Source organism: Silurus meridionalis, chromosome 17 (assembly GCF_014805685.1).
Source record: "Silurus meridionalis isolate SWU-2019-XX chromosome 17, ASM1480568v1, whole genome shotgun sequence".
NCBI lineage: Eukaryota > Metazoa > Chordata > Actinopteri > Siluriformes > Siluridae > Silurus > Silurus meridionalis.
Genome location: NC_060900.1, coordinates 15,225,802 through 15,249,930, shown reverse-complemented (window position 1 = coordinate 15,249,930; position 24,129 = coordinate 15,225,802). Strand labels below are relative to the sequence as shown.

At 38.0% G+C, this 24,129-nt stretch overlaps 2 protein-coding genes across 5 annotated transcripts; one reads left to right on the top strand and one right to left on the bottom strand.

Annotated features, from left to right (window-relative positions):
- Positions 1-1,280: 1,280 nt before the first annotated feature.
- prf1.5 (perforin 1.5) lies at positions 1,281-7,915 on the top strand. 3 transcript variants are annotated; one of them, XM_046871651.1, is made up of 4 exons: positions 1,281-1,375; positions 1,817-2,354; positions 3,263-3,331; positions 5,584-7,915. In XM_046871651.1, exons 1-4 carry the CDS (start codon positions 1,318-1,320, stop codon positions 6,605-6,607), a joined length of 1,689 nt encoding a protein of 562 aa, XP_046727607.1. In that variant the 5' UTR covers positions 1,281-1,317; the 3' UTR covers positions 6,608-7,915. The 3 variants fall into 3 exon arrangements, with proteins under 3 accessions (XP_046727607.1, XP_046727610.1, XP_046727609.1); XM_046871653.1 differs by having other exon boundaries at positions 1,293-1,379; XM_046871654.1 differs by lacking the exon at positions 3,263-3,331.
- A 1,096-nt stretch (positions 7,916-9,011) lies between these two features.
- On the bottom strand, positions 9,012-23,374 carry smarcad1a (SWI/SNF-related, matrix-associated actin-dependent regulator of chromatin, subfamily a, containing DEAD/H box 1 a). Of its 2 annotated transcripts, none has more exons than XM_046872131.1 (23): positions 22,967-23,374; positions 22,732-22,831; positions 21,205-21,334; positions 18,289-18,355; positions 18,092-18,165; positions 17,903-18,016; positions 17,735-17,816; positions 16,603-17,072; positions 16,225-16,421; positions 14,025-14,115; positions 13,711-13,810; positions 12,475-12,534; positions 12,295-12,370; positions 12,031-12,166; positions 11,740-11,871; positions 11,292-11,387; positions 11,074-11,191; positions 10,831-10,946; positions 10,539-10,727; positions 10,328-10,446; positions 10,050-10,232; positions 9,705-9,811; positions 9,012-9,422 (listed from the first exon to the last, which is right to left on the bottom strand). In XM_046872131.1, the coding sequence occupies exons 1-23, from the start codon at positions 23,103-23,105 to the stop codon at positions 9,361-9,363; spliced, it is 2,958 nt and encodes a 985-aa protein (XP_046728087.1). In that variant the 5' UTR covers positions 23,106-23,374; the 3' UTR covers positions 9,012-9,360. The 2 variants fall into 2 exon arrangements, with proteins under 2 accessions (XP_046728087.1, XP_046728086.1); XM_046872130.1 differs by having other exon boundaries at positions 18,089-18,165; positions 22,967-23,373.
- Positions 23,375-24,129: the final 755 nt, after the last annotated feature.

Sequence of the window (24,129 nt, the reverse complement as noted above, 5' to 3'; positions counted from 1 at the left end):
TTAGTAATAGTTTTAAATTTACCTTCAAAACAAGGTTGCATACAAAAATCCTCTAAAGCCAGACTAAAGAAATAGTCTGTCTTCTGCAAAATGTGTCTGTTCCTCTCTAAAATTATTGTTTTATACATATGAAAATAATGGTATATCTGACTCTGCTCAAACCTCAAAATCACTATGTATAATAATAGTTTCCGAGTGGAACAACTCCATTTTACAGAACACAAACCTTTCCTACAGTCATATAAATGCTACCTCCACTCTTTTACATAACAGATTGTACTTTTTTTGTAGCTAAACTTGTATTATTACACTTGTATATATTTAATTTATTTAAAAACAACAACCTCCAAAAAACCCAAGAAAATAAAAACACTCAAACATGATATTTTGTCTAACTATTTGAGCCAAATTGTTTGCTAATTGAACAAAGGTTAGAATAATTAATATAGAAATAAATGCAAGTAATAGTGTTGTAATTTACAAGAGGTGTAACTTGAATTTATTGAATAAAGAAACATTACAAATGACATTATGACATGCAATCAAATTGTTTTTTTAAATTCCTTCCATGCCATGAGGCACATTGGGCAGCAAGGTGCCTGATAGCTTATTTGCCATTTCCATAGTAGTTTTGTTACAGGGGTGGTTTGCTAGTCCACCGTTATCCTTTTGCAGCTGAGCTTGGAACAAGGTTGAAGTACTTTATCCCTATTTCCCCAATTGAGCACCCGTTGTGGGGTTAAGGGCATGGTCAAAGAGTGGCAGCCTGGTGTGGATGGGGCTCAAACTCAAACCCCCAGAATCAACGCCTTATTCACTAGGCTACCACCTCCCCTAGATAGAGAGATGGCATCTTGTGGTGTGTCCTCTATATTTCCACTCTTAGTCTTTTTTAAATAGTGGATTGTGATGCTTTTATCACCTGCCCTGTGGAAGTTTATGGTGATGTTTTTCTCCATATCTCTCTGTGAAAAACAGCTGACCTGTTGGGTTGTTTCCTTTTTCAGGACTTTTCAAATTGTTTTATAACGTTCTATCAAAAGTTTCTAACATTTGGTAAATTGTTCAAAATAAAAACTTAAAATAAAGACTGCATCTAGAAACACCACATATTTCATGTTATGATATCAACAGGCCTTCTTCCTCTACATCCTGTCTTAATTCCTTGAGAATGCGGCACACCCTCACATGCCACAATCGTTTAGAATCCCTCCCACAGTACATCTGGGATGCACTAAAAATATCAAGACAAAACCAGTTAGCAGATGAGTTTTGCCGACTTTGGCAAAACGGAGCATTTGGAAAACACTCTTGCAAATGCCTCTCAGAGGGAGACTTTTCAACTGGATCATAGCTCGAACCGTAAGACCAAACAGTGCGTGAGTATTTAATATCTGATTACTTTTAAATAATTTTTTTATTGTGAAAAGAGATTTTACTTTTAAATGACTTTTTATGTAGTAGAAATGTAAGTTTAATTTGATTTATCTGAATTTTAGGGGGCTTGAAATAAAAAAGATTCAAAGTGGTTTGTTTAAGAGACCTAAATGTGTTGAAAAATTTTGCACTGGTGGATAGTGGGTGTGAATTTATTTGTGATCTAGAACAGTTTTGAAAAAGAAATGGTATTTGCAATGTTAATGTTATAAAGTAAATGCCATTACTTATTCTGTTAAGATACATTATCCATCTGAAATAAGCTTCTTTCTGTTTAGTTTTAGTAAGACCTTTAATTACAAGATAGAATGAGTAACAGTATAATTTTCAGATGCAGGGACTTGCATGCTTTAGTCAACCATGTATTATCTCTCTTTAGAAGCAGCTATGAGTCACCATAAATGCACTGGTTTCAACTTATTACTCTGTATCAGCACAATTCTGACCCTCTGTTATGAAAGCTCAGCCTGCCGCCAGGGAACAAAGACAGAATGTGAGAAAGCATCGTTTGTGCCTGGCTACAACCTTGCAGGAGAAGGATTTGACGTAGTCACCTTGCGACGCAAAGGTGCCTATTTGATAAATGTCAAATCACACAGGTCTGACAACTGTACAGTGTGCAGGAACCGCTTCCAAGGAGGACAGGTGCAGAAACTTCCATTGGCCATTGTGGACTGGCGTCCTTTCAGCCGTTGCAACAAACAACTGTCAAGTGCTCTTCACCATTCCGTTAGTTCACTTATCAAAAGCTCCACATCACTAATCAACAATAACTGGGAGATGGACCTTAGCCTTGAGGATGTGAGCAAGGTTGTTATAGGAGGGAGCAACTCGGATATAGCCAAGTTTGCCCAATCGCAGCACACAATGGACAAGGCGACCTTTGCTCTCCATGAAATCAGCTGCACATATTACAGGTAAAAAGAGATGACAAATGTTTTTGTGTGGAATTTGCCACTTAGCTAAGCAAAAACCTGTGGGTCGTGTATCCCAACTTGAGCTTAGTAAACTTAATCGTAAAGGGTTTATCAAGAGTGCAAAACCTGACTGTAAAATTGAAATAGCTACATTATCTTATGTATTCACTTTTGAAAATTATATTGAAAAGTGCGACGCTTTAGGGCTGCGAAAAAGAAATTGGAGGTAGGTGTCAGGGTAGCAACAAAAAAATGCTTTATTTTTTGTAACATTTAACTTTTACTTTCAATTAGTCCATTTACTCCACCACATTTTATCCTTTCTATCGCCCACTGAAACAATGAACACTCATTAGTCAAATCAATCACAGGTGTGTAAGCCTTACCACTCACTTTCACTGACTCACACACCCGCAAGAAACTGTAATGCTACAGCTTAACAGAGGATTGCCATGACATTTTTCCCTTTTAGAAAACAGTTTTCCATTAAATGATTACTAATCTATTATTAATGGAGTCACCTACTGACTGAACCTCATTTGAAGTAAAAAAAAAAAAAAAAAAAAAAAAAGGCCCTCACTGTGTAGATTGCATATGAAAATTTGTAAAACTGGAAAAAGAGTTGAAACTTTACCGTGAATGGGATTGCTGACCAGCATTTTTTGGAACATGAAAGAGCAAAGAACCCAGAAGAAACCCATGCAAATATAGACAGAACATGCAAAGAAAAACCGATATCCAACCACAGTGTTCATAATAGTGACAGCAGTAGAATATATAGACTATATACACTATATTGCCAAAAGTATTGTGTCACCTGTTCATAAATATGGTTTGTGATTTTTGAGAATTGCATTTCACATTTTGTCCCAATTTGCTCTTATAATTCCCTGCACTCTTCTGGAAAGATGTTCCACTGGATTTTGGAGTGTGCTTATGGATATTTATGTTCATCAGCCACAAGGGTATTACAAAAGGTAATTTTGAACCTTCCAAATTGTGTCACCTGTTCATAAATATGGTTTGTGATTTTTGAGAATTGCATTCCACATTTTGTCCCAATTTGCTCTTATAATTCCCTGCACTCTTCTGGAAAGATGTTCCACTGGATTTTGGAGTGTGCTTACGGATATTTATGTTCATCAGCCACAAGGGTATTACAAAAGGCAGGTACTGATGTAGGTGAGGAGGCCTGGGATGCAGTCAGTGTTCCAATTCATCCCAAAGGTGTTCAGTAGGAATAAGATCAGAGCTTTAAAGCAGGCCAATCAAGGTCTTCCTCTCCAAAGGATGTAAACCAGATCTTCAAGGAGCTTACTTTGTGCACAGGGGCATTGCCATGCTGAAACAGGTTTGGGTTTCCAAATTCAAGTGAATACAAAATTGTATTATAGCGCATCTAAAGGCGTCCTCTACAATTGAGTGCCTCCAGCTTTGTGGTAACAGTTTGGAAAACAACCACATATAGCAGGAAAGGTAATACTTTTTGCCAATATAGTGTATATTTGCCAGTCATGTGTGAGAACATACTGCAGCTCAGAATCTTTGTTTCAGTTCTGTCCAGTCTGTTTCAGTTTGTCTACACTGGACAGAGGGTTGTCTGTCTCTTTGGGAACAGACTGATTTCATTTCTGGCATAGGAATTTGTTTTAAACCCATTTTGAACCCTTCAAAGGCCCCCTCTCCCAACCACACACACATATAAAAGTGCTTAGCATTTTCTTTTTGTTGATTAAACTATCATGAGTTGGAACTTATAAAATATACTTATACTGCAGCTGTAAAACTTTAAATATGTTTGCTATCATATAAACAAATGAAACAAAACAGTAATGACAATTAAGACTAGCTAAAAATCCCTAATACTTCATGCTTATACTGTAGCTCTAGTAATGCTACCAGTTTTAGATACAGCTGGCATTACGGCCTTATCTAAGTCATAGAGTTTGTTTTTTCTGCTTCAAGGTTAGATAAGAATGTGAAGTAGGGCAAAAGATGTTGAGATGGTCTTACATTAGCTATACACATTATATTGACAGCTATACTCTTAGTACTCTGCTAGGAGAGTGGAAATTCTTTTAAAGTCTTCTATGTACTTCTTTGTCTTATTCAATCTCAGCATAAAACAAGGACATGTATGAGGACAGTGTGAGAGCATTAAAGTGTGCAGTAGGAATGACAGATTGTTTCAAGATGGAGGTGGGATTGCATCAAGGATCGGCTCTGAGCTTAAGCTTTAGAGACAGTGGGAGTGACGAAGATGGACTGGATTATAAATAAGTTTATTAGAGGGACAGCACATGTAGGACATTTTAGAGACAAGGTGAGGGAGGTGAGATTGAGATGGTTTGGACATGTGCAGAAGGGGGACATGAGGTATATAAGTAGGAGAATGCTGAGGGTGGAGCCGCCAGGAAAGAGGAAAAGGGGAAGGCCAAGGAGGAGGTTTATGGATGTGGTAAGGGTAGACATGCCGGTAGTTGGTTTGGAAGAGGCAGGTGTAGAGGACAGGGTAGTATGGAGACAGATGATCCTCTGAGGTCACCCCTAAAGGGAGCAGCCAAAGGAAGAAGAAGAGTCTAAGCATAAAACAAGAAAGTGTTGGGATATGTCACATACTTTACTTGGCCACATTGTTCAGGCTGAGCCTTTGAATTGTAAGCTACACCGACCAGGCACTTTATGTCCACTGATCAGGCATGGCATTATGACAACCTGCCTAAGATTGTGTTGGTCCCCATTTTGCTGCCAAAACTGTGCTGATCCGTCATGCATTGGCAGCATTAACAATTGGAGCTACAGTAGCTCATCTGTTGGCCAGCCTTCGCTCAATGAGCATCAATGAGCTTTTGCTGCATATGAACCACTTGCCAGTTTGCAACTGTTCCTCCTTGGACAACTTTAGATTGATACTGACCACTGCAGACTGGTAACATCCAACAAGAGCTGCAGTTTTGTAGATGCTCTGACCCAGTCATCTAGCCATCATAATTTGGCTCATATCAAACTCAATCAAATCCTTACGCTTGCCCGTTTTTACTGCTTCTAACACATCAGCTTTGCTGCCTAATATATCCCAAGCACTAACAGGTGCCATGATAAAGAGGTAATCAGTGTTATTAATTTCACCGGTCAAAATGTTATAACACAATAATATTATGCCTGGTCAGTGTATTTTTGGGTCCCAAAGTCAAAGATAAAAAAAATGTTTTTTTCTTTTTTTTTTCAGCTACAGAGTAATGGACCAGCCAGAACTCAGTGCGGAATTTACAAAACATTTACTTCAACTACCCAGACATTACAGTATGAAAACAAAATCCCAGTATCGAAGGACTATTGATACATATGGCACCCATTACATCCGTCATGTCCATTTAGGAGGACGTGTGAGACAAGTCACAGCCTTCCGAACCTGCCTTGCAACCTTAAAGGGCTTTGTGGAATCTGATATAAAAAACTGTTTGAACTTTGAGCTTAAAATAGCTTTAGGATTTCTGCCTGCAAACGCATCACTTTCGAATAAATGCTCCAATATTCTCAGGGATAACATGAGCATGGGCTTCTATCAGGGTTTCTTGACGCAAAAGTTGGAGGTCCTGGGTGGCGAAAGTTATTTTCCAGACCTTGTGTTTCGTCAAAGTCCAGCCGAAGCTTATGCAAGCTGGATGAACAGCTTGCGTGAGAACCCAGACATAATTTCATATGCAATTTTTCCTCTCCATCACCTGGTAGCTGACCCAGAGCTGAGCTCCAATCTGAGGAGAGCTGTCACTGAGTACATTGAAGAGAACATGCTTCCTTCAGATCAGAATCAAAACCATGAATGCACCTCCACACCAAACTTGGACCACAACTGCTGTCCTCTGCGAGCTGGTCATGGCACCCTGACAGTGCTGGTGCAGCGGGCCACAGGTCTAAAAGCAGACTTGTTCACCAAGACAGATGGGTATGTCAAAGTGTGGTACAATAACATGTATGAGGAAACGGAAATAGTGATGGATGATAACAACCCAGAGTGGAACATTAGTTACAATTTTGGTTCAATAGAATTTGGTCATGAGTTAATATTCGAGGTGTGGGACATTGATGTGCTGTATAATGACATGGTAGGAAGTTGTGTTGTCTATCCTGAAAATGGAATTCATTCACATAGTTGTAGATTAAAGAAAGGAGTCTTTTATTTTACTTACAGTGCCCAGTGTGATGCTCACCTGGCTGGCCATAGGTGTGGACGATATTCCCCAAAAGCTTAAGTGTCAAAAAAACATGATTCTACCTTTTTAATTGTCTATAAATCAAATGTAACTTCAAATGATGATTACATATAGACATGGGCAAAGCATCAGCTTTAGTCCATTCACCTTTAAAAGTTACCTAATATTTCTGGAATTCAATCAGCCACAGCCATTGATTAACCAACATTAAAACTGCCTAGTACTGCCTAGTATTGTGTTTCATGCTTGTGCTAACAAAACAGTTCTGACCCATCAAGACATGAACTTTGAAAGGTCCCACTACACAGATTCTTGATTAGATTGTAATATGTGGGAATTTTGGAAAACCAGTAAACACCTGAACTATTTGAAAAATGTTCATTCCTGAAATTTCTGCAGTGTCACAGGGCACATAGTCATACTGAAAGAGGACAATGCCAATAAGAAACACAGTTGCATGTAACATAAAATAATTAAGCAATTTACATTTTGCAGTATATAATCCATAAAAAAAGTCCAGTCATCCATGCAGATTAACTCTTGACAGGGCACACCTGTGAATTGAAAACCTTTCCAGGTGACTACCTCATGAATCTGATGAGAGAATGCCATACTGTCAACAAAGCCAAACGCAGCTACTTTGAACAATCTAAAATATAAAACAGATTCAGGGTATTTTAACACTTTGCTGTTTGTACATTAATATTGAAGGAATTATGTAGTAATGTTGTAATAAATAAAACAAAAAAATATTAAAATACAAATTCAGAAAAGCCACTGAAGGAGGTGGTGTTCAAACGTTTGACTAGTACTGTAGCTTCATACATACAGTAAAACTTGACTGAGTTTAGGCAGTAGGTTAAAGTTGGAACCAAACACTGGGCATCTACATTAATAAAATCTAAATACTGTATATGCAGCTAATGTAATGTAGAAATTAAAAATATACTGGTAAACAGCAGGCAACACTTAAAATGCAACAGATTTTTAGGTTGTGTTGATTTCAAGATTTCGGTACAGCATATCCATCCGAATAGAGAATCGGCAGTTACAAGCTTTGTTAATTCGGTTAATAAAAAAATGGCAGACTGCCCAACTTTACCAAGCTATTTTTAGCATTAGCTAGGTTCATACAAACAACAGTACATTGTTTTAAAATTTAAATAGTCAAGTTTATTTCTATAGCGCTTTTCATAACAGACATTGTCTCAAAGCAGCGTTACAGAATTTAAGAGTTAAGGTGAACAGTGTGTATTTTCCCGGATTAACAGCCATGGCTACTGTGGCAAGGAAAACTCCCTTAGATGTTATGAGGAAGAAACCTTGAAAGGAACCAGACTCAAAAGGGGAACCATCCTCATTAGGGTGATATCAAGAGCGTGATTATATTCTTTAAACAATACAGAACACTGGAGAGTGAGAACTACCATGAGCACTGGAATGTAAGATTGAGTAATGTCCTTTTCTAGTCTTTTACAGTCATTTGAGGTTATGGAATCAGGAGCGACTGAGCAACTCATAAAATAGCTCAACATTTGCAATCAATATTGATAGAAAGTGTTTGCTGCCTTGGTTTATGTTAGAAGTTTGTTCACTTATTGGTTGGCTAGTTATATCGTTAATACAATCAATTGAGCTCCACACCAGAGCTACCAACTCTGGCTCTGTAAGAGCAGTTTACATAAGATTTCAATCAAAGCCATGCCAAGTGCCTCATGGTGCATGATGAAAAGGGTGTGCATGTTCATAAAACTTGTTCATTCGCAAAATACACTACTGCCAAAAATTTGCAGACAGCTGGTCATAAGCATGGCATGTGCTTTTTGAGCATCACATTCCACATTTAGTCCAAATTTGCTCTTATAATTCCCTACACTCTTCTAGAAAGATGTTCCACTAAATTATAGAGTGCAATTGTGGACATGTGTGTTCATCTGCCACAAGGGTGTTAGTAAAGTCAGGTACTGATTAAGGGTGTGAAGTCAGTGTTCCAATTCATCCCAAAGGTGTTCAATAGGGTGGAGATCAGAGCTCTAAAGCAGGCCAGTTTCCAAGGTCAAGTAAACGCAGAATTTAATTAGACCACATCCAAACACTATACAATCATGTGCCTTGCGCTTTGTGGTAATCGTTTAGAGAAGAACCATATATGTCACAAAAGGTCAGGTGTCCCAGTACTTGTCAATATAGTGTATTTAAAATCAAATAACACCTATAAAGTGTATTGCCCATAAAGAAATACATTAAAGATATCAAACTCAAATTAACAGAAGACTATTCCCAGTGGTTTGTAGAGACTTTAAACTTTTCACTACCTTAAAAATGAAAAGGTTAAAGCCAGCCATTTGAAATTCATTTCACTGTTCCCAGTCACAAAGCCATCTATATTGATGCAACTTCTATTCTACTACACATGGATCATAATTAAAGAAACAACTTAAAATAGACTATAAAAATTGTCTTTATTTGACAGGAACATGTACAACAATACATAATACAACAAAAAAAAGTATAGGGCAGTTTGGAACACAAAACAAGAAATAACTAAATGGTACATTTAGGCAGTGCTATACTTTCAACCTGAGCCAAAATGAGGACATGAAACAGAACCGTACAAAAACACTATCGGTAAAATATGATCTGACAAGGTTTTTTCAGTCGGACAAGAAATGACAATGGCTTTTGGTTACATATACAGACACATATGACTAGCAAGTGCATGGTAACACATTCATAAGAGAAAGTGTATTTATAGGGCTAACCTGCATGCATCTATACTAAGCATTTTAATGTCAAAGCCCCAGTGATACTTTTAACAGCTCAGCTACAGCCTCAGACATTGATCCCTCTTCACCTGGAAGGAAAACAAAAAAACCTTTATTTATGCTATACCAGGGGTCTCCAATCTTTTCCAGAAAGGGCCAGTGTGGGTGCAGGTTTTCATTCCAACCAATCAATGGCCACACCTGATAGTCATTGAAAATGAAGATCATTAGATTTGAACAGGTAGAATTTGTTGTGGACTTGCTTGGTTGGAATAAAAACCAGCACCCACACTGGCCCTTTCTGGAAAAGATTGGCGACCCCTGGGCAATACAGTAAAACATGTGGTTAAGGGTTATTTTTTAATGCTTACCTTCATCAGTAGTCATGTCTTGCTCGAGTTTGAGTTTCTCCTGCCCTACACGAAGCATGCAGACCTCTATGGAATCTTTACTAATCAATTTTATAACCCGCACAGTCCTGTAAATAGGCAACAGGCCATCATCAATACTCCAAGAACTGACAAGTGCTCTAAGCATTCCTGATATTTTACTGAAGCAACATGGAGAACACTTCATATGGTCGAACCGGTCTACTCAACTATGACTTCTCTGAATTAAAAATGTAAACATAGCATTTAGCATGCATATAGCAAAACACAAACAAGTCCATAAACAACTAAAGTGCTTGATTTTATTTATTTGGATGTTCTACGAACCTGCTCTGTCCCATTCTATGGCATCGATCCTCTGCTTGTTTATCATTAAAAGGATTGCAGTCAATATCATGAAGAATCACTACATTAGCAGAGGCGAGGTTGATCCCCTGGCCACCAGCGCGAGTTGACAGAAGGAAGATGAACATTTCAGGGTCTGTGTTGTATTTATCTATGAGGCCAATTCTACAGAGGGAAGAAAAAAAAAATATATATATTGTCAAAAGAAAGAATTAGCCCACCACAGTGATGTAGAGTGCTGCAGGCAAATGCACACTAACCTATCTGCCATAGGCGTGGAGCCATCCAACCGAACATACTGATAACCAAGGTGTTTCAGCAGAACCTCCACAATGTCCAGCATCATGGTGAACTGGCTAAAGAGCACTGCTCGGTCACCCTGAGCAGAAGAAGTGTCATACAGTGGACAGTAAAAATGAAATATAGCCTACAAATCATGTCACAGGATGTGAGGATGCTCATGTATGCTACCTTCTCTTTGAGCTCAGCTAATAACTTGGTAAGCAGGAAAAACTTCCCAGAATCCAGGAGAAGCTCTTTTTCTAGTTGAAACCTGGAGATGGAGGTGTATTCTTTACAAAGGTTATGGAGCTCAAAGTCTGACATTACTGCCATGTCTTCCTGGATCAGTGCAGGGTCCGCATCAAAATGTGTTGGCTCCTAGTAAACAAAGAAATGCTCGAATAAAGGAAAAATGCGAGACGCCGTACAAATACTGTATATTTAAACACTACCCAATCCAACACAATAACCAGGTGCTGACCTTCAGCATAGCTCGGCTCATTGCTGCAAGCTTCTCGGTTGTATAGTACTGCCGGTGCAACAGGGGATGATTGGCCATTTTTCTTAGCTGCATCATCACATTACTGAGCTCTCGCTCTGAAAACATAGACGCAGGAAAGTGCGTATGACACGTACACATTTTTATTGACAGCTTTTCTTCTCTATGCTGTTGTGAAATCATACAAAGAACTAATTATCACATTAACAAATTTTTTGCACATACTCTCTCCATTAACGGTGTTCTTGAGCCTACTGAAGAGAGAATGATAGAGCTTCTGCTGAGCCTCACTCATGGGACACATATTGATCTTCTCCACCTTGGGTGGTAGTTCTTTCAGCACCTACAGAATCCACAGATTACTTCTTAAAATACTTAAATGTTTTAAGTATTGCCAACAACGGAATTTGATCATCTTAAATTAGTTTATCAGCAGTCATTACCTCACTCTTGACACGTCTCAAGATGAAGGGCTTCATGATGAGCCTGGCTTGTGCAATTCTCTCTTTATGGAAAGAACTTTCCTCTTCTGATGATTTCTATCAGACAATGACATGAAAAATTAATTGTCCAAGTTAAGCAAAATCACCATAAAGCACAAAAATGCAAACAAAGGGAAATAGCAAAAGTGAAGACAGCAAAAAACTTAATTTTCACATGAATTTAATGCATTAGACATTCTTGCTTTATACATCTAAATGAATCAGTAGTTTTTGGATCCTCTTAATTTCAAGAGTTGTCTTCAGATCCCCATTATTTATTTGTATGCCACTGACATTTAGAAAAGGTCACCTCTGACACATACCACAATACCACAAGACAGATTACTGGTTCTCTAAACTTTGATTACTGCCAGGTCTCTAAAATTACAAATACAAGACCTTGGCCTACCGTGGAGAACATCTTGGAAATCTGTGAAGTACTGCTGGAGAACATGGAGGGCATAATAAAGTTGAGCAGAGATATGAGTTCCAATAGGTTGTTTTGTAAAGGTGTTCCAGTAAGCAACAATCTCTTTTCAGTCTACAAAAAACAAAACATTTTAAATCAATTAACAGAATCTGCAAGGTCAGCACAATTAAACTTTTGATGTCTAAATTGTAAATGCTTGAAGAAAAAAAAATATTTAAACTAATTAATATTTACTCATCAGTTAATGATGGAATATAAGACTGCACTAACATTAATGGCCATAAGATGGCGGTAGCGTAGCGAGTTCATGTTCTTCAACATGTGACCCTCATCAAACACGGCACACTTCAATTTCAACTTGCGGAAAAGACTGCGGTCACTCTCATTGCCTATTGTTAGGTTATATCTGAAAAACAAACAAACAACCCCCACAAAACTTTAAACAGCAGTTAAACCTGACAACTTCGCAACAATAATTAGATCATAAAAGTATAAAAAAAAAAGATAAGATCTTATTTCACTCTTCAAACTTACGTAGACACAATAACATTGAATTTCACTTGGTTGTTGAGAATATCCTGGCGGAGGTATTTACGGTCCTCTACAGAGCCTAGGTGGTATGCATACACAAGTTATATTAAACAGAATAAAAGATCTTTTAGAACCAGAATCTAATTTCAAAGCATCAAATCATAGAATACGTCAATTACTCACCATAATAAACAAGGACCTTTAGGCTGGGACACCACAGCTCCAGCTCCCTTACCCAATTATCTGCAGCGAGAGATAAAGTTTACTTCAAAAGTGCCAACAAGCTAAACCAATGCATGTAAACTAATGCCACTGATTTAGGGGAATACAATAAAAGACCAAAAACATATGGTGATATTAAGTTTAAGCTAGGAGATACCTTTCAAACAAGTGGTACAATTGGGACCTCTGTAAATGGTCAGTAATAATGTCCATGTCTTTTACACTAGTGTGCAACAAGCCAATTGTCTCATTTGTATTATTTCTCTTGGAGAGATGGCGCAATCTCTTTTCACTTGGGATGTCTACCATCCATTCAGAATGTGTAGCTCTTTATACAATGCTGGCAGAAACATAGGCTATATTATACATTATTTTCAACATTATATTTCAAGTTTTTTAGTCTATCGTGCTATCCACGAGAAAATCAGCTGAACAAATTAGTTGTGTGGCGAATGCAATTCCGCGATAAACACGGGGCACGAGATTCGAACCGTGGTGAAGTGGGGGTTTACTTACTAACTAACTATTATCTTCGAGTAAAACAGAAATAAAACAATTAACCATGCTGTAAATCAAATGTTTGATTTACATCATATGTACTAGGCTTCTAGTGCAAGCTAAATTTATCTGCATTGTCCACCTACAGACCTTTTCTTAATAATGTATACAGTGCAACCTTGATGAGTACCCCTCGTGAGTAACAAAAAAAATCGCAAGGTTTTACTGTTGGTTTTACTGTTGGCCTTTTCAAGGGGAATTGTACATGTACTGTAAACTCAACAAAAATTGTGAATTACTTGTCAAATGTTTTATTTACTACTGTAAATGAATAATACAATCATAAAATAGTTTTTCAAACATTATGTAATTTATTAGTAAAAAAATAATATGCTAATGAGTTATTTTGTGTTTTGAAATGTTAGCCCCTTGCGGCTTCTCGCGAGTATCAAGGTTCCACTGTATATAAAAATAATTCAGATAAGATGCAAACAAGTATAATTATTTAATCTTGTTCATATACATTTATATGAGCATCCATATTTTACAGTAATGAGAAGGGGGAAATCATTAATTTGGCTTTGTGGCGTTTACTTGAAAGCTTGCAAAACTTTGAATATATTGAGTGCAAGGGTTCTGTGCTGCACATGTGCATAGAAAGCAGATAGTCATGTCAATCAGGTGGTTAAGTGTTCTTACCCAGTGTGGAAGAGGGTACAGTGATGAGGTGAGGGCCTTTAATCCCCTTCTGATAAAGATGAGCCAAAAAAGAAATTGCCTGAATTGTCTTCCCTAAGCCCTGAAAAGATTTATAAAAAAAAAAAAAGCATATAAATTTCATTACCTAAAAATATATGATTCTACAAAATGATATTGGATTTAAACTTAAATTTTGCTATCACCAAAACCAGAATAGTGAATTTAAAATTAGCCAACTAAACATTTTAATTGGACTTGAATAGAGTTATACTACAAATAAGTTAAATGAATAAATAAAAAAATCATACACTCACCATCTCATCAGCTAGGATCCCACCGAGATTATGCTGGTGTAAGAGAATAAGCCACTTCAATCCTATCAGCTGATATGGCTGTAGTTTTAACCTAAGTGAGGACAAAAGATTACTAATAACTATAGATTTAATATCAAATCAAAAAATAATGTACCTACAAACCTTTTTTTAAAGCAAGATTTAGTTTATTGGAGTTCGCTTAATTATAATTTATTTATTTACATTATTAATTTAGAAAGATAATGTTAATAAAATCATGGGAATTATTTCTTTTTTTACCCATTAATGCTACAGTTGTATGCAAAAGTTTAGGAACCCCTGACGATTTTCATTTATAAATATTTGGGTGTTTGAAGGACAGTAACATTTCGGTAGTGAAATTAGGTTTATTGGAGTAACAGAAAATGCGCAATATGCATCAAAAAGAAATTAGACAGGTGCATAAATTTGGGCACCCTTGTCATTTTGTTGATTTGAATACCTGTAACTACTTAGCACTGATTAATTGGAACACACAATTGGTTTGGCGAGCTCATTAAGCCTTGAACTTCATAGACAGGTGCATCCCATCATGAGGTATTTGAGGTGGCCAACTGCAAGTTGTTGTTCTCTTTGACTCTCCTCTAAAGAGTGGCAACATGGGGGTCTCAAAACAACTCTCAAATGACCTGAAAAAGATTGTTTAACATTATGTTTTAGGGGAAGACTACAAAAAGTTAGTGCAGAGCTATAAGCTGTCAGTGTCCACTGTGAGGAACATAGTGAGGAAATGGAAGACCATAGGCACAGTTCTTGTAAAGGCCAGAGGTGGCAGGCCACATAAAATATTGGAGAGGCAAAGGCGAAGGATGGTGAGAATGGTTAAAAACAGCCCACAGATAACCTCCAAAGACCTACATCATCAACTTGCTGCAGATGGTGTCACTGTGCATCGTTCAACAATTCAGCGCACTTTGCACAAGGAGAAGCTGTATGGGAGAGTGAGGCGAAAAGAAGCATTTTCTGCACACACGCCACAAACGGAGTCGCTTGAGGTATGCAAACACACATTTGGACAAGCCAGCTTCATTTTGAAATAAGGTGCTGTGGACTGATGAAAAAGATTGAGTTATTTGGTCATAACAAGGGGCGTTATTATGCATGGCGGCAAAAAGAACACAGCGTTCCAAAAAAAAAAAAAAAAAATAACTTGCTACCCACAGTAAAATTTGGGCGAGGTTCCATCATGCTGTGGGGCTGTGTGGCCAGTGCCAGTACTGGGAATCTGGTTAAAGTTGAGGGTCACATGGATTTCACTCAATATCAGCAGATTCTTGAGAATAATGTTGAGGAATCAGTCACAAAGTTGAAGTTATGCCGGGGTTGGATATTTCAACAAGACAATGACCCAAAACACTGCTCAAAATCTACTCGGGCATTTATGCAGCGGAACAAGTACAATGTTCTGGAATGGCCATCCCAGTACCCAGACCTGAATGTCATTGAAGCGGGTTGTCCATGCTCGGCAACCATCAAACCTAACTGAACTGGAGATGTTTTTTAAGGAGGAATGGTCCAAAATACGATTAATCCAGACAATCATTACAGGCCATAGGCTGTTATTTCTGCTAAAGGAGGCTCTACTAAGTATTGATGTGATTTTTCTGTTAGGGTGCCCAAATTTATGCACCTGTCTAATTTCGTTTTTGATGTATATTGCACATTTTCTGTTAATCCAATAAACCTCATTTCACTACTGAAATATTAATGTGTCCTTCAGTTATTTGATAAATCAAAATGAAATTGCTGATCCAAACACCCAAATATTTATAAATGAAAATTGCATACAACTGTAACTCATTTACCAATTCAGTAATGAAAATAAAATCATTTTTTGTGACAAGATAAATTATTTACAGATATATTGAAACATGTAACAAACACTGTGCATGTAACCTTTTAAAGTGATTAATTCTGGGTTTGAATAACAAATGTGCACCATGATACTACACCATTAACTCCTCCCTATATCTGCTAAAGTCTCAATACAGCCAATGAGCCTTTCTAATAGGTTTTATTTAATTTCTGCACATGCATCAGGGTTTGTTGCACAAATCCTGCAGATCGGATTTAGTATTAATTAGTGAACACTTCACTCCATGCATACAAAATTCATGAAGAACATTTTTGCACAAGAGGTAAGTAATAAATCCAAGCTCACTTGCTGTTGAGGGTGGTTGGCTGTTTCATGGAGCCCATGCCTTTTTCTATGACCTGGGTTACATCTGTAGTCATCTTCCTGGCTATGCGCTCACACTTGTTCATGAGCTGCTTCAGTACTTGCCTTTCCCTCAGGACTTTCTTACAGCCATGCACCAAATCCATAGACAAGCCATTTCCCTTAAAGAACTGCTCATTCTGGGGGGGAAATAGATTTGACAAATGTTTCAGCATTTTCATATAAAATTCTTAAAGTATTTGCCCTCTGCCAGCACATCTGGTACACTGGAGTGTTGATTGATCCTACACGGAATAGCATTACAAAAGCAAAAACATGCATAAGACCACATTACAGTGCTTCTTAAAAAAAACACCTTACCACATCTTTCCATGTGTTAAATGGTCTCAGTGAAATAATCTTCTGGGCTTTTTTCAATGAGCAGCCAGCTATCAAAGTCAGTTCATCCAACGAAGCCTCCTGGATAAACTGTATGATCTGCTCCTGAACTGCAGGATCAAAGCAATCATATTCATCCTCCATGTCAAATTCGTCGGAAACATCCTCGGCATCAGTGTCCGGTTCTGAGTCATCGAAGTCTTCATTTTGTTCCGGTTTTAACTTTTCGGTTTTTGCTCTTTCAGGCTTATGACTGGCTGTTTTGCTTCCTCTCAAGTTTGATCTATTGGAGGAGGACCGTGGTTTTGAAGGAGATTCACTAGACACAGCTGATAGCCATCTTGTAAGACTAGAAGAATTTGGCTTTTGCTTATCTTTACTGCTCACTTGGCTGCTGTTTGATAGCTTTGAATTACTTGAAATCTTTTTTTCATTCTCTATTGGGCTAGAGTCTACAAGAGAAAAAGAGGAAAAAAAACAACTTTTCACATATCCATCCTCACGTTTTGTGTGCGATTTAATTCTAAGGAGCATAGAACCAACATTTAAGGCTTTAACAAGATGACACAAACTAATGTTTAAATAAAGGCTCTCGATTTAATGTGTCTTGGTATTAAACACTCAACACAGTGCATAATGAAGTAGGGTATTCATCTCAAAATGGAGCAAGGTACAGTAAAATTACTCAAGCCCACACTCACTCCCCTGTACGATCTGCAGACTCAAGATTTCAAAAGGTGTAACCAAACAAAATGAACTACAAAAACATTAAACATGCTTCTTCTAATCATACTCTTAGGTCAGTGGCAAGTGCATTAGCATGTTGACTTGGACCATATGCTGATGTTAATATCAAACATTTGTTCTTGTGTAAATGGCATCTAGGCAGCCTTTCCCAGAGGAATGGATCAGGCAAAACTAGACTCTCTAGTCTCATATTCGATTTTCCTAAGGTTTCAATAAGCTGCAAATGAAACCCTAAAATGCATTCAGTGTCTAAAATAAGAAAGCTGATAATGCAATGCAGTTTTTTTTTTTTATTTACTAAGATACCACAGCTTTTATATCATAACACCTCTAACCAAAATAGACCAAAAATATTTCAAAAACTTACCAGATTCTGATGAAAACATATATAATGAGCCCAAGGCATTTTCAAAATCCCACTCGTGCTCTTTCAGAACATCTCTTAATACCTGTAAAACACAAATAATCACTACACACAGCTCATGCACAAGTGCAGACTTCTTCACTGCCTTCTTACACAACAATTTTAACCCACCACTTTGTCCATTTCTGGAAATTTCCTTTTTAGCTTGTGAACCAAAGCATCTTCCTTTTCTTTGCTTGGCTCATCGTTCTCCTCTTCAGACTCTGACTCTTCAGAATCTGGTTCCTAAAAGAAAATACATACTGAATTATCGTGCATATTACAAGAAAACAAAAATAAAAATTAAGCAAACCGTACCACCATCTTCCGCCGCTTCTTTGGCTGCATCTCAGCATCATCGCTGTGCACTGCGACACCTTTTGTCTTGGATAAATCTGTCAGATATCCAGCCATACCATATTATTTGTATATACTGTCAGTCTATTTCAACACAGTAACAGGTAAAAAGCATTAATTTGAAAATTAATTCAGTTCTTAATAATGCATTACACCTATACCTTTATCTTTGAAGCAGAACAAACAATGTGCCACAGCTCCCTCTAGCGTGCTGGTATTCTCAATCACCTGTCAAACACAATGCAATAAGATGAAATCATGCCACTGTGTCAAACTTGCAACCTGAACACAACTCTACTCCTGGGGACTTTCAACAAGTCCAGCTAAGCTGCAATAAACCAATATTATCTGATATAAAAATGTTAAAGGAAGAGTTTAAACTCTTAAATGGTTTTCCCATTTACCCACAGCAAGGGACTACAGTAAAAGCAGTTTGATCAACAGGAGGATTAAAAAGACCAAATCTGATTTTAATTTTTTCCTAAAAGCATAGTTCAGAAAGCAAATCAGGCTGGAATGTGAATGGTTAATATTAACACGTTTATTGTAAAGTTGTTGTTGATTATTTTTTTTTGGTTAGAATAGATCTATGGAAGGAGTTGCAGTTTTCCATATACTGTCATGGTGCATTTGCAAAGTTTAGCAGGACAGAAAAGCCCTCAGGACAGCAGAGTTCACAATTTATGTTTCTTTGGTGAAATGAGGTGTGAGAGAAAGATCCTGCTTATCCAATGGTCATTTGCCTGGGAATGCTGTCTTTAATGTTAATGTAGTGCAACATTTTTATCATACACAGAGACAAAGTAGTGCAATAAGATGCTATATCTTCAAATGGTCCGAGGCCATACTGCCATAAACCATCCGTTTAGCTTAGTTAAGGTTATTAGGCAAAGTCTCTCTGTATGTAACTGTGACTGTATGTTACTATGGTTACAATTGTCCATAAGGCAAAATAAATATCGCATGGCTTGCTGATTTTGCGTCAGGATGGCATGGTGTATGTATTTATAACTATTTCTTAATGCATGACTAAATCTAAAACTTGACAGAATCTGTCACCCCACTGTGCAGAGGCGCAATTAACAGTTTTAAGGGGGGTATGCAAGACAGAATTTTGGGCCATATATATATATATATATGTCATACACACATATACATACACACACACACACATACAGTGGAACCCGGTTATGTCGATGTCCTAGGGGGTTGCCAAAAAGCATCGAGGTAACCGATGATCGAGATAAACGAAAATCAATATGGCGGCAGTATATTAACGTGCTTGAAATTTCTTTATGTACATGATGTGCGTTAATAAATGAGAATGTGCATGCACGTGTTTTTGGAGGGTTTTTTACACAACAGCGTTGCCGCGATTTGTTTGATTAAGGCATGCTATAAAAATGTACATACAGTACATGTTTATCTGTCAGGAATCCACCTTTCTCTGCTCTGATGCTTTCTCTGAAGCTCCCGGCTTCAATCGCGCACATATGGTGCTCGTTTAGCATCATCACCAGCTCCTATTTAAACTTCCACACTCTCACCATCCGTTATTGTTGGTATATGTTGGTTCACGGCGGTCGTTATCGCTCATGCGTATCCCGGTACGTGCCTTCCCACCGGCACTCTCTCAACGGCTGTGCTTTTCTTCCCAAAGCGCATCACGGTTTTCCCCCCCGATCCTGCTGGTGTTCATTCTATGCTTTTGCTCATCCCACGTTCTCCCGTGTGCTGTTCAGCGCCGCGCTTCTACTTTCACCTCCCGTTCATCGCATAACATTTAACAACAAAAGGCATATGTGCACTAACTAACAGCAGAGATTCACCAGTATACAATACAACACCTGTAGCAGCTGTAAGGCTTGATTTTTCCGCCACTTTCGCGAGTTCTTCTGCGGCTGCACCGAGATAACCGACGTTAAATGGCAAATTTTTCCCCCCCTTGTGCTCGAGATATCAGGGTTCGGCGACATAAAAAAGTCGACATAACCGATTAAAAAAATGCTTAGACAAAGCGAGAATTTGGCGGTTCCACTTCAAAAACGTTGACTTAATAGGTATAATATATACACATATATATTTAATGTTATATTATTAATAATAAAGTTAATATAGTTTAATTTTATTTACAGGGAATTTTTTATTTCACCACAGTGTTATAATTTAAAATGTATGTATGTACGATTAAAAAAAAAAAAAATTGGAAAAATTTTAATTGATGATTGTGGGGCCCCCTAGCATTCTCTTGGGCCCATATGCCTGGCATACTCTGCACCCCCCCTAACGGCACCCCTGCCACTTGTATGGTTCCTGTATTCAAACAAGTTAACAGAGTAGCTTAATATCCAATATTATTTTCTTTCGGCTTCTCCCCGTTAGGGGTCGCCACAGCGGATCCTCCGCATGTTGGATTTGGCACGTTTTTACGCTGGATGCCCTTCCTAACGCAACCCTTCCCAATTTATCCAGGCTTGGGACCGGCACTGAAAGTGGCAGGGGTTGGTTCCCTGACCGGGGATCGAAATCGAGCCGCAGTGGTGAGAGCGCCGCATCCTAACCACTAGACCACCAGGGAACCAAATATCCAATGATGTCCGGAAATGAATCTAAACAATGAATGAATGGTAAGATGTGTATATTTAGTTTTTTCCATCCTTCTGCCCAAACTTCTACAGGTCACATACTTGTGCAACACACATGATACTAATATTTTGCCTCATACAATCCTCATTACAATGGATTGATGTGAACTTGTTCTCTAATGTCTTACAAGTTGACAAGGATGTGATGGATTGATGGTGTCTCTGCAAACTTCAATGAACCCGTTGGAATTGATGAGACTTCAGTTTTTTGTCCATAAATTGTGTTTTTTAGTTACTCAGAAAGACATCTTTGAAAATAACCAAAGTAAATTTAGCCTATGCATTAACATGAATCCTTCCAAATAGGTTTTTTACATTGTAATCAGGTTCTTTCAAAAGACTAATAAGTAGTATCAAATGCAAATACTACTACACAATGTTTTACAAAAAGGTTTTTGTTTAAAAACTGAGTAGTAATGCAAATTAAATTACCTCTAGCAATTCACTTCTGCTCCTCTGAGGGAACATTTCCAGGAGCGTGGCCATCTTATCCTCCATCTCAGGATTTGTGTGCTTTTCACACTCTTTGCTATTATTTAGAGTTGACTGTGTTGTAGGACCCCTGAATGCAAAACAAATTGTCGCCACTTAATAATGTCAAAACATTTGTTGTGTAGCAAAATGGATTCAGAAAAGAACAGTCATTGATGGACAATATAAAACTAAATAATAACAGCACTGTTTACTGTCGCTAGCAGCGCACATAAAATGACATGCTCCCAAGCTCATGACCAAAATATTCACAAATTCAAACCAAGAACTTTGTGGGTTCAGCTGAATGCATGCTGTAGTGCTGTATTGTGCAAGCAGGTGATCAATTAAGCAATTTTTATATATATACAGTACAGACCAACAGTGAAAGTTGTAGTCACACTGAAGGCATCAAAACTATGAATTAACACATGTGGAATTATATATATAACAATAAGTGAACTGAAAATATGTCATATTGTAGGTTCTTCAAAGTAGGCATCAAAAGAATGCCAAGAGTGTGCAAAGCAGTAATCTAAGCAAAAGGTGGCTACTTTGACGAACCTACAATATGACATTTTCAGTTGTTTCACATTTTTTTATGTATATAATTCCATATATAATTCCACACGTGTTAATTCATAGTTTTGATGCCCTCAGTGTGAATCTACAATTTTCAGTCATGAAAATAAAGAGAACTCTTTGAATGAGAAGGTGTGTCCAAACTTTTGGTCTGTACTGTATATAAGAGATCATATTTGCTTTAAAATAAAGACGTGCAATTAAAGTTAGATAAAACCCAACATGTCTATCTATAAGGGAAAGGTTGGTTGGTGTGGGGATAATTTTCGTTTCTAATCAAAATTTCTTTGTTAATTTAACTGTCGCAATGTTTTCTTTTATTTACTTGGTGTTCGTCTTTGAATAAGTCTTCCTTAACACTAATGCATACTGCTTATGGAGTGCATTAAGGCAAACAGAAAAATAACAGTTTCATGTGAAGCAGCATTAAATTGTTTGCCTTTTCCTATTTTACAAAACACATTCTCAGGCGTTTTCATCAGAGCAGAAAGGGAAATCTTAATCTACATGATTCTTTATGAAAATGAACTGCCTCAATTCACTGCATAGTCTCCGAGACTAAAGATTTATAGACTTAATTATCTGTAATCCCTCAGCAATGCGCGTGTCCGACAGATCAACTCAAAAGGTGTTTGGATGGGAATGAAGCCCTTCTCCCAGTGCAAGACTTTAAACTCCTCCATTTTGTTTCAAAAATAAAAAAAAAACAAGAAAATATTTTTATTCATTTGAATTCATTTCGAACTTCGATACATACTTTTTATCTTAGATCATCTTAAAACACTGTCAAAAACAGTAGCTTTCATAAAGACTGTCTGACTACACGCTTTTGACACGGGTTATATTCAGGTATGGGGTTTGCTTTTAGGAACTGCACATAATCTTTTCGCCGGCCTGCAAACTCACCTCGCCTTCATACAGGCCTCATCGTCAGAGGAAACATCCTCCAGTGCATGGCGTGGGATTTTTCCTCTTCCTCGTCTGCCATCCGGTTTCACTTGGCGTTCTGCGGACACAAAGCAATATTGTTATTGCACAACCCTTCGCTGTAGTATGACAGTATACACTGAGCACTGACATCATCACTACTAGATGCTCAGATGCTAACAGGCAGCGACACGGCAGTGGAAGTCTGTCCTACCCGGATAATTCTCCTTATCCGAGCTGCACTTACTCCCCAGTCTGCGCTGCTCTTGTTTGGGTGAACCGACTGCAGATGCGACATTTTCAACAACCTTCTCTTTCTGAAAACGGAACCTTTCAAGGTTGAACAAACTCATGGCTTTTTCCAGAACGACGTAACACGCGAGGCAGCAAAAAGGCTTCAAAACACCGGGTTGAAGGTTAGATGAAAGCAGCAAACCACCTCAATGGTTCTACTGATATACAACGAGTGTCTTTTCCATGTCCTCAAAAACACACAAGTGACTGAACTGAATGTTGCCGTAATAATAATGCGAGAATAAAATTCAGCAGCACGAGAGTAGAGGGGAAAAAGACTGCAGTAGCGTAGTTATTTCCCGCCACTAGTAGCTGCGTCATTTCCTCATCACGTGTCACAAGCCAATAGAAACAACGACTTCAGTTAGCACCTGTTTCTAGATCAGTGTACCGTGTCTCGTCTGAAGGTTGCCAGATTGTTGATGTTCTCAGAAGGTGGTTTAAACAACATAAAAGGTCCAGGTATTTCATTGGTCTCTCTTGAAGGTTGCCAGATTGTCCACTTTTTGAGAGTTGGGTTTTTACAACGCAACTTCCCCAGGTATTTGATTGGTCGATATCCAAGTATTTGATTTATCTACCTTAAAAGTTGCCAAATTGTTCATAAACTCAGAATGTGGGTTATATAACACAACAGATAATTGATTGGTCTCTCGTAAACGTTGCCAGATTGTTCACGCACTCAAGAAGGTGCGTTATACAACACAACTGTTCCAGGTATGTGATTGGGCTCTCTTGCAGGTTGCCAGATTATTTATGTATTTAAAATCTAGGTTTACAATACTACTGAACATGCATGGGCGTAAATCCCGGGGAGGTCGGGGGGGACATGCCCCCCCCATCCGAGGGTTGTCCCCCTCCAAAAAAAAATTATTTAAAAGAAATCGCACTCTCTATTATATGTATTCTCTATTATATAAAAAATATATGTATGTATACCTAAAATAATTGTGTAAGTAGGAAAAAAAAACGCAAAAATGCATTTAGAAACAGTTGACTTCCCCCTCCCCTTCCTCACAGTGGTTTGACCCACTGCCTGCTTTCCCAGTTCATCTCACCTTCTCTACACACACACACGAGTCA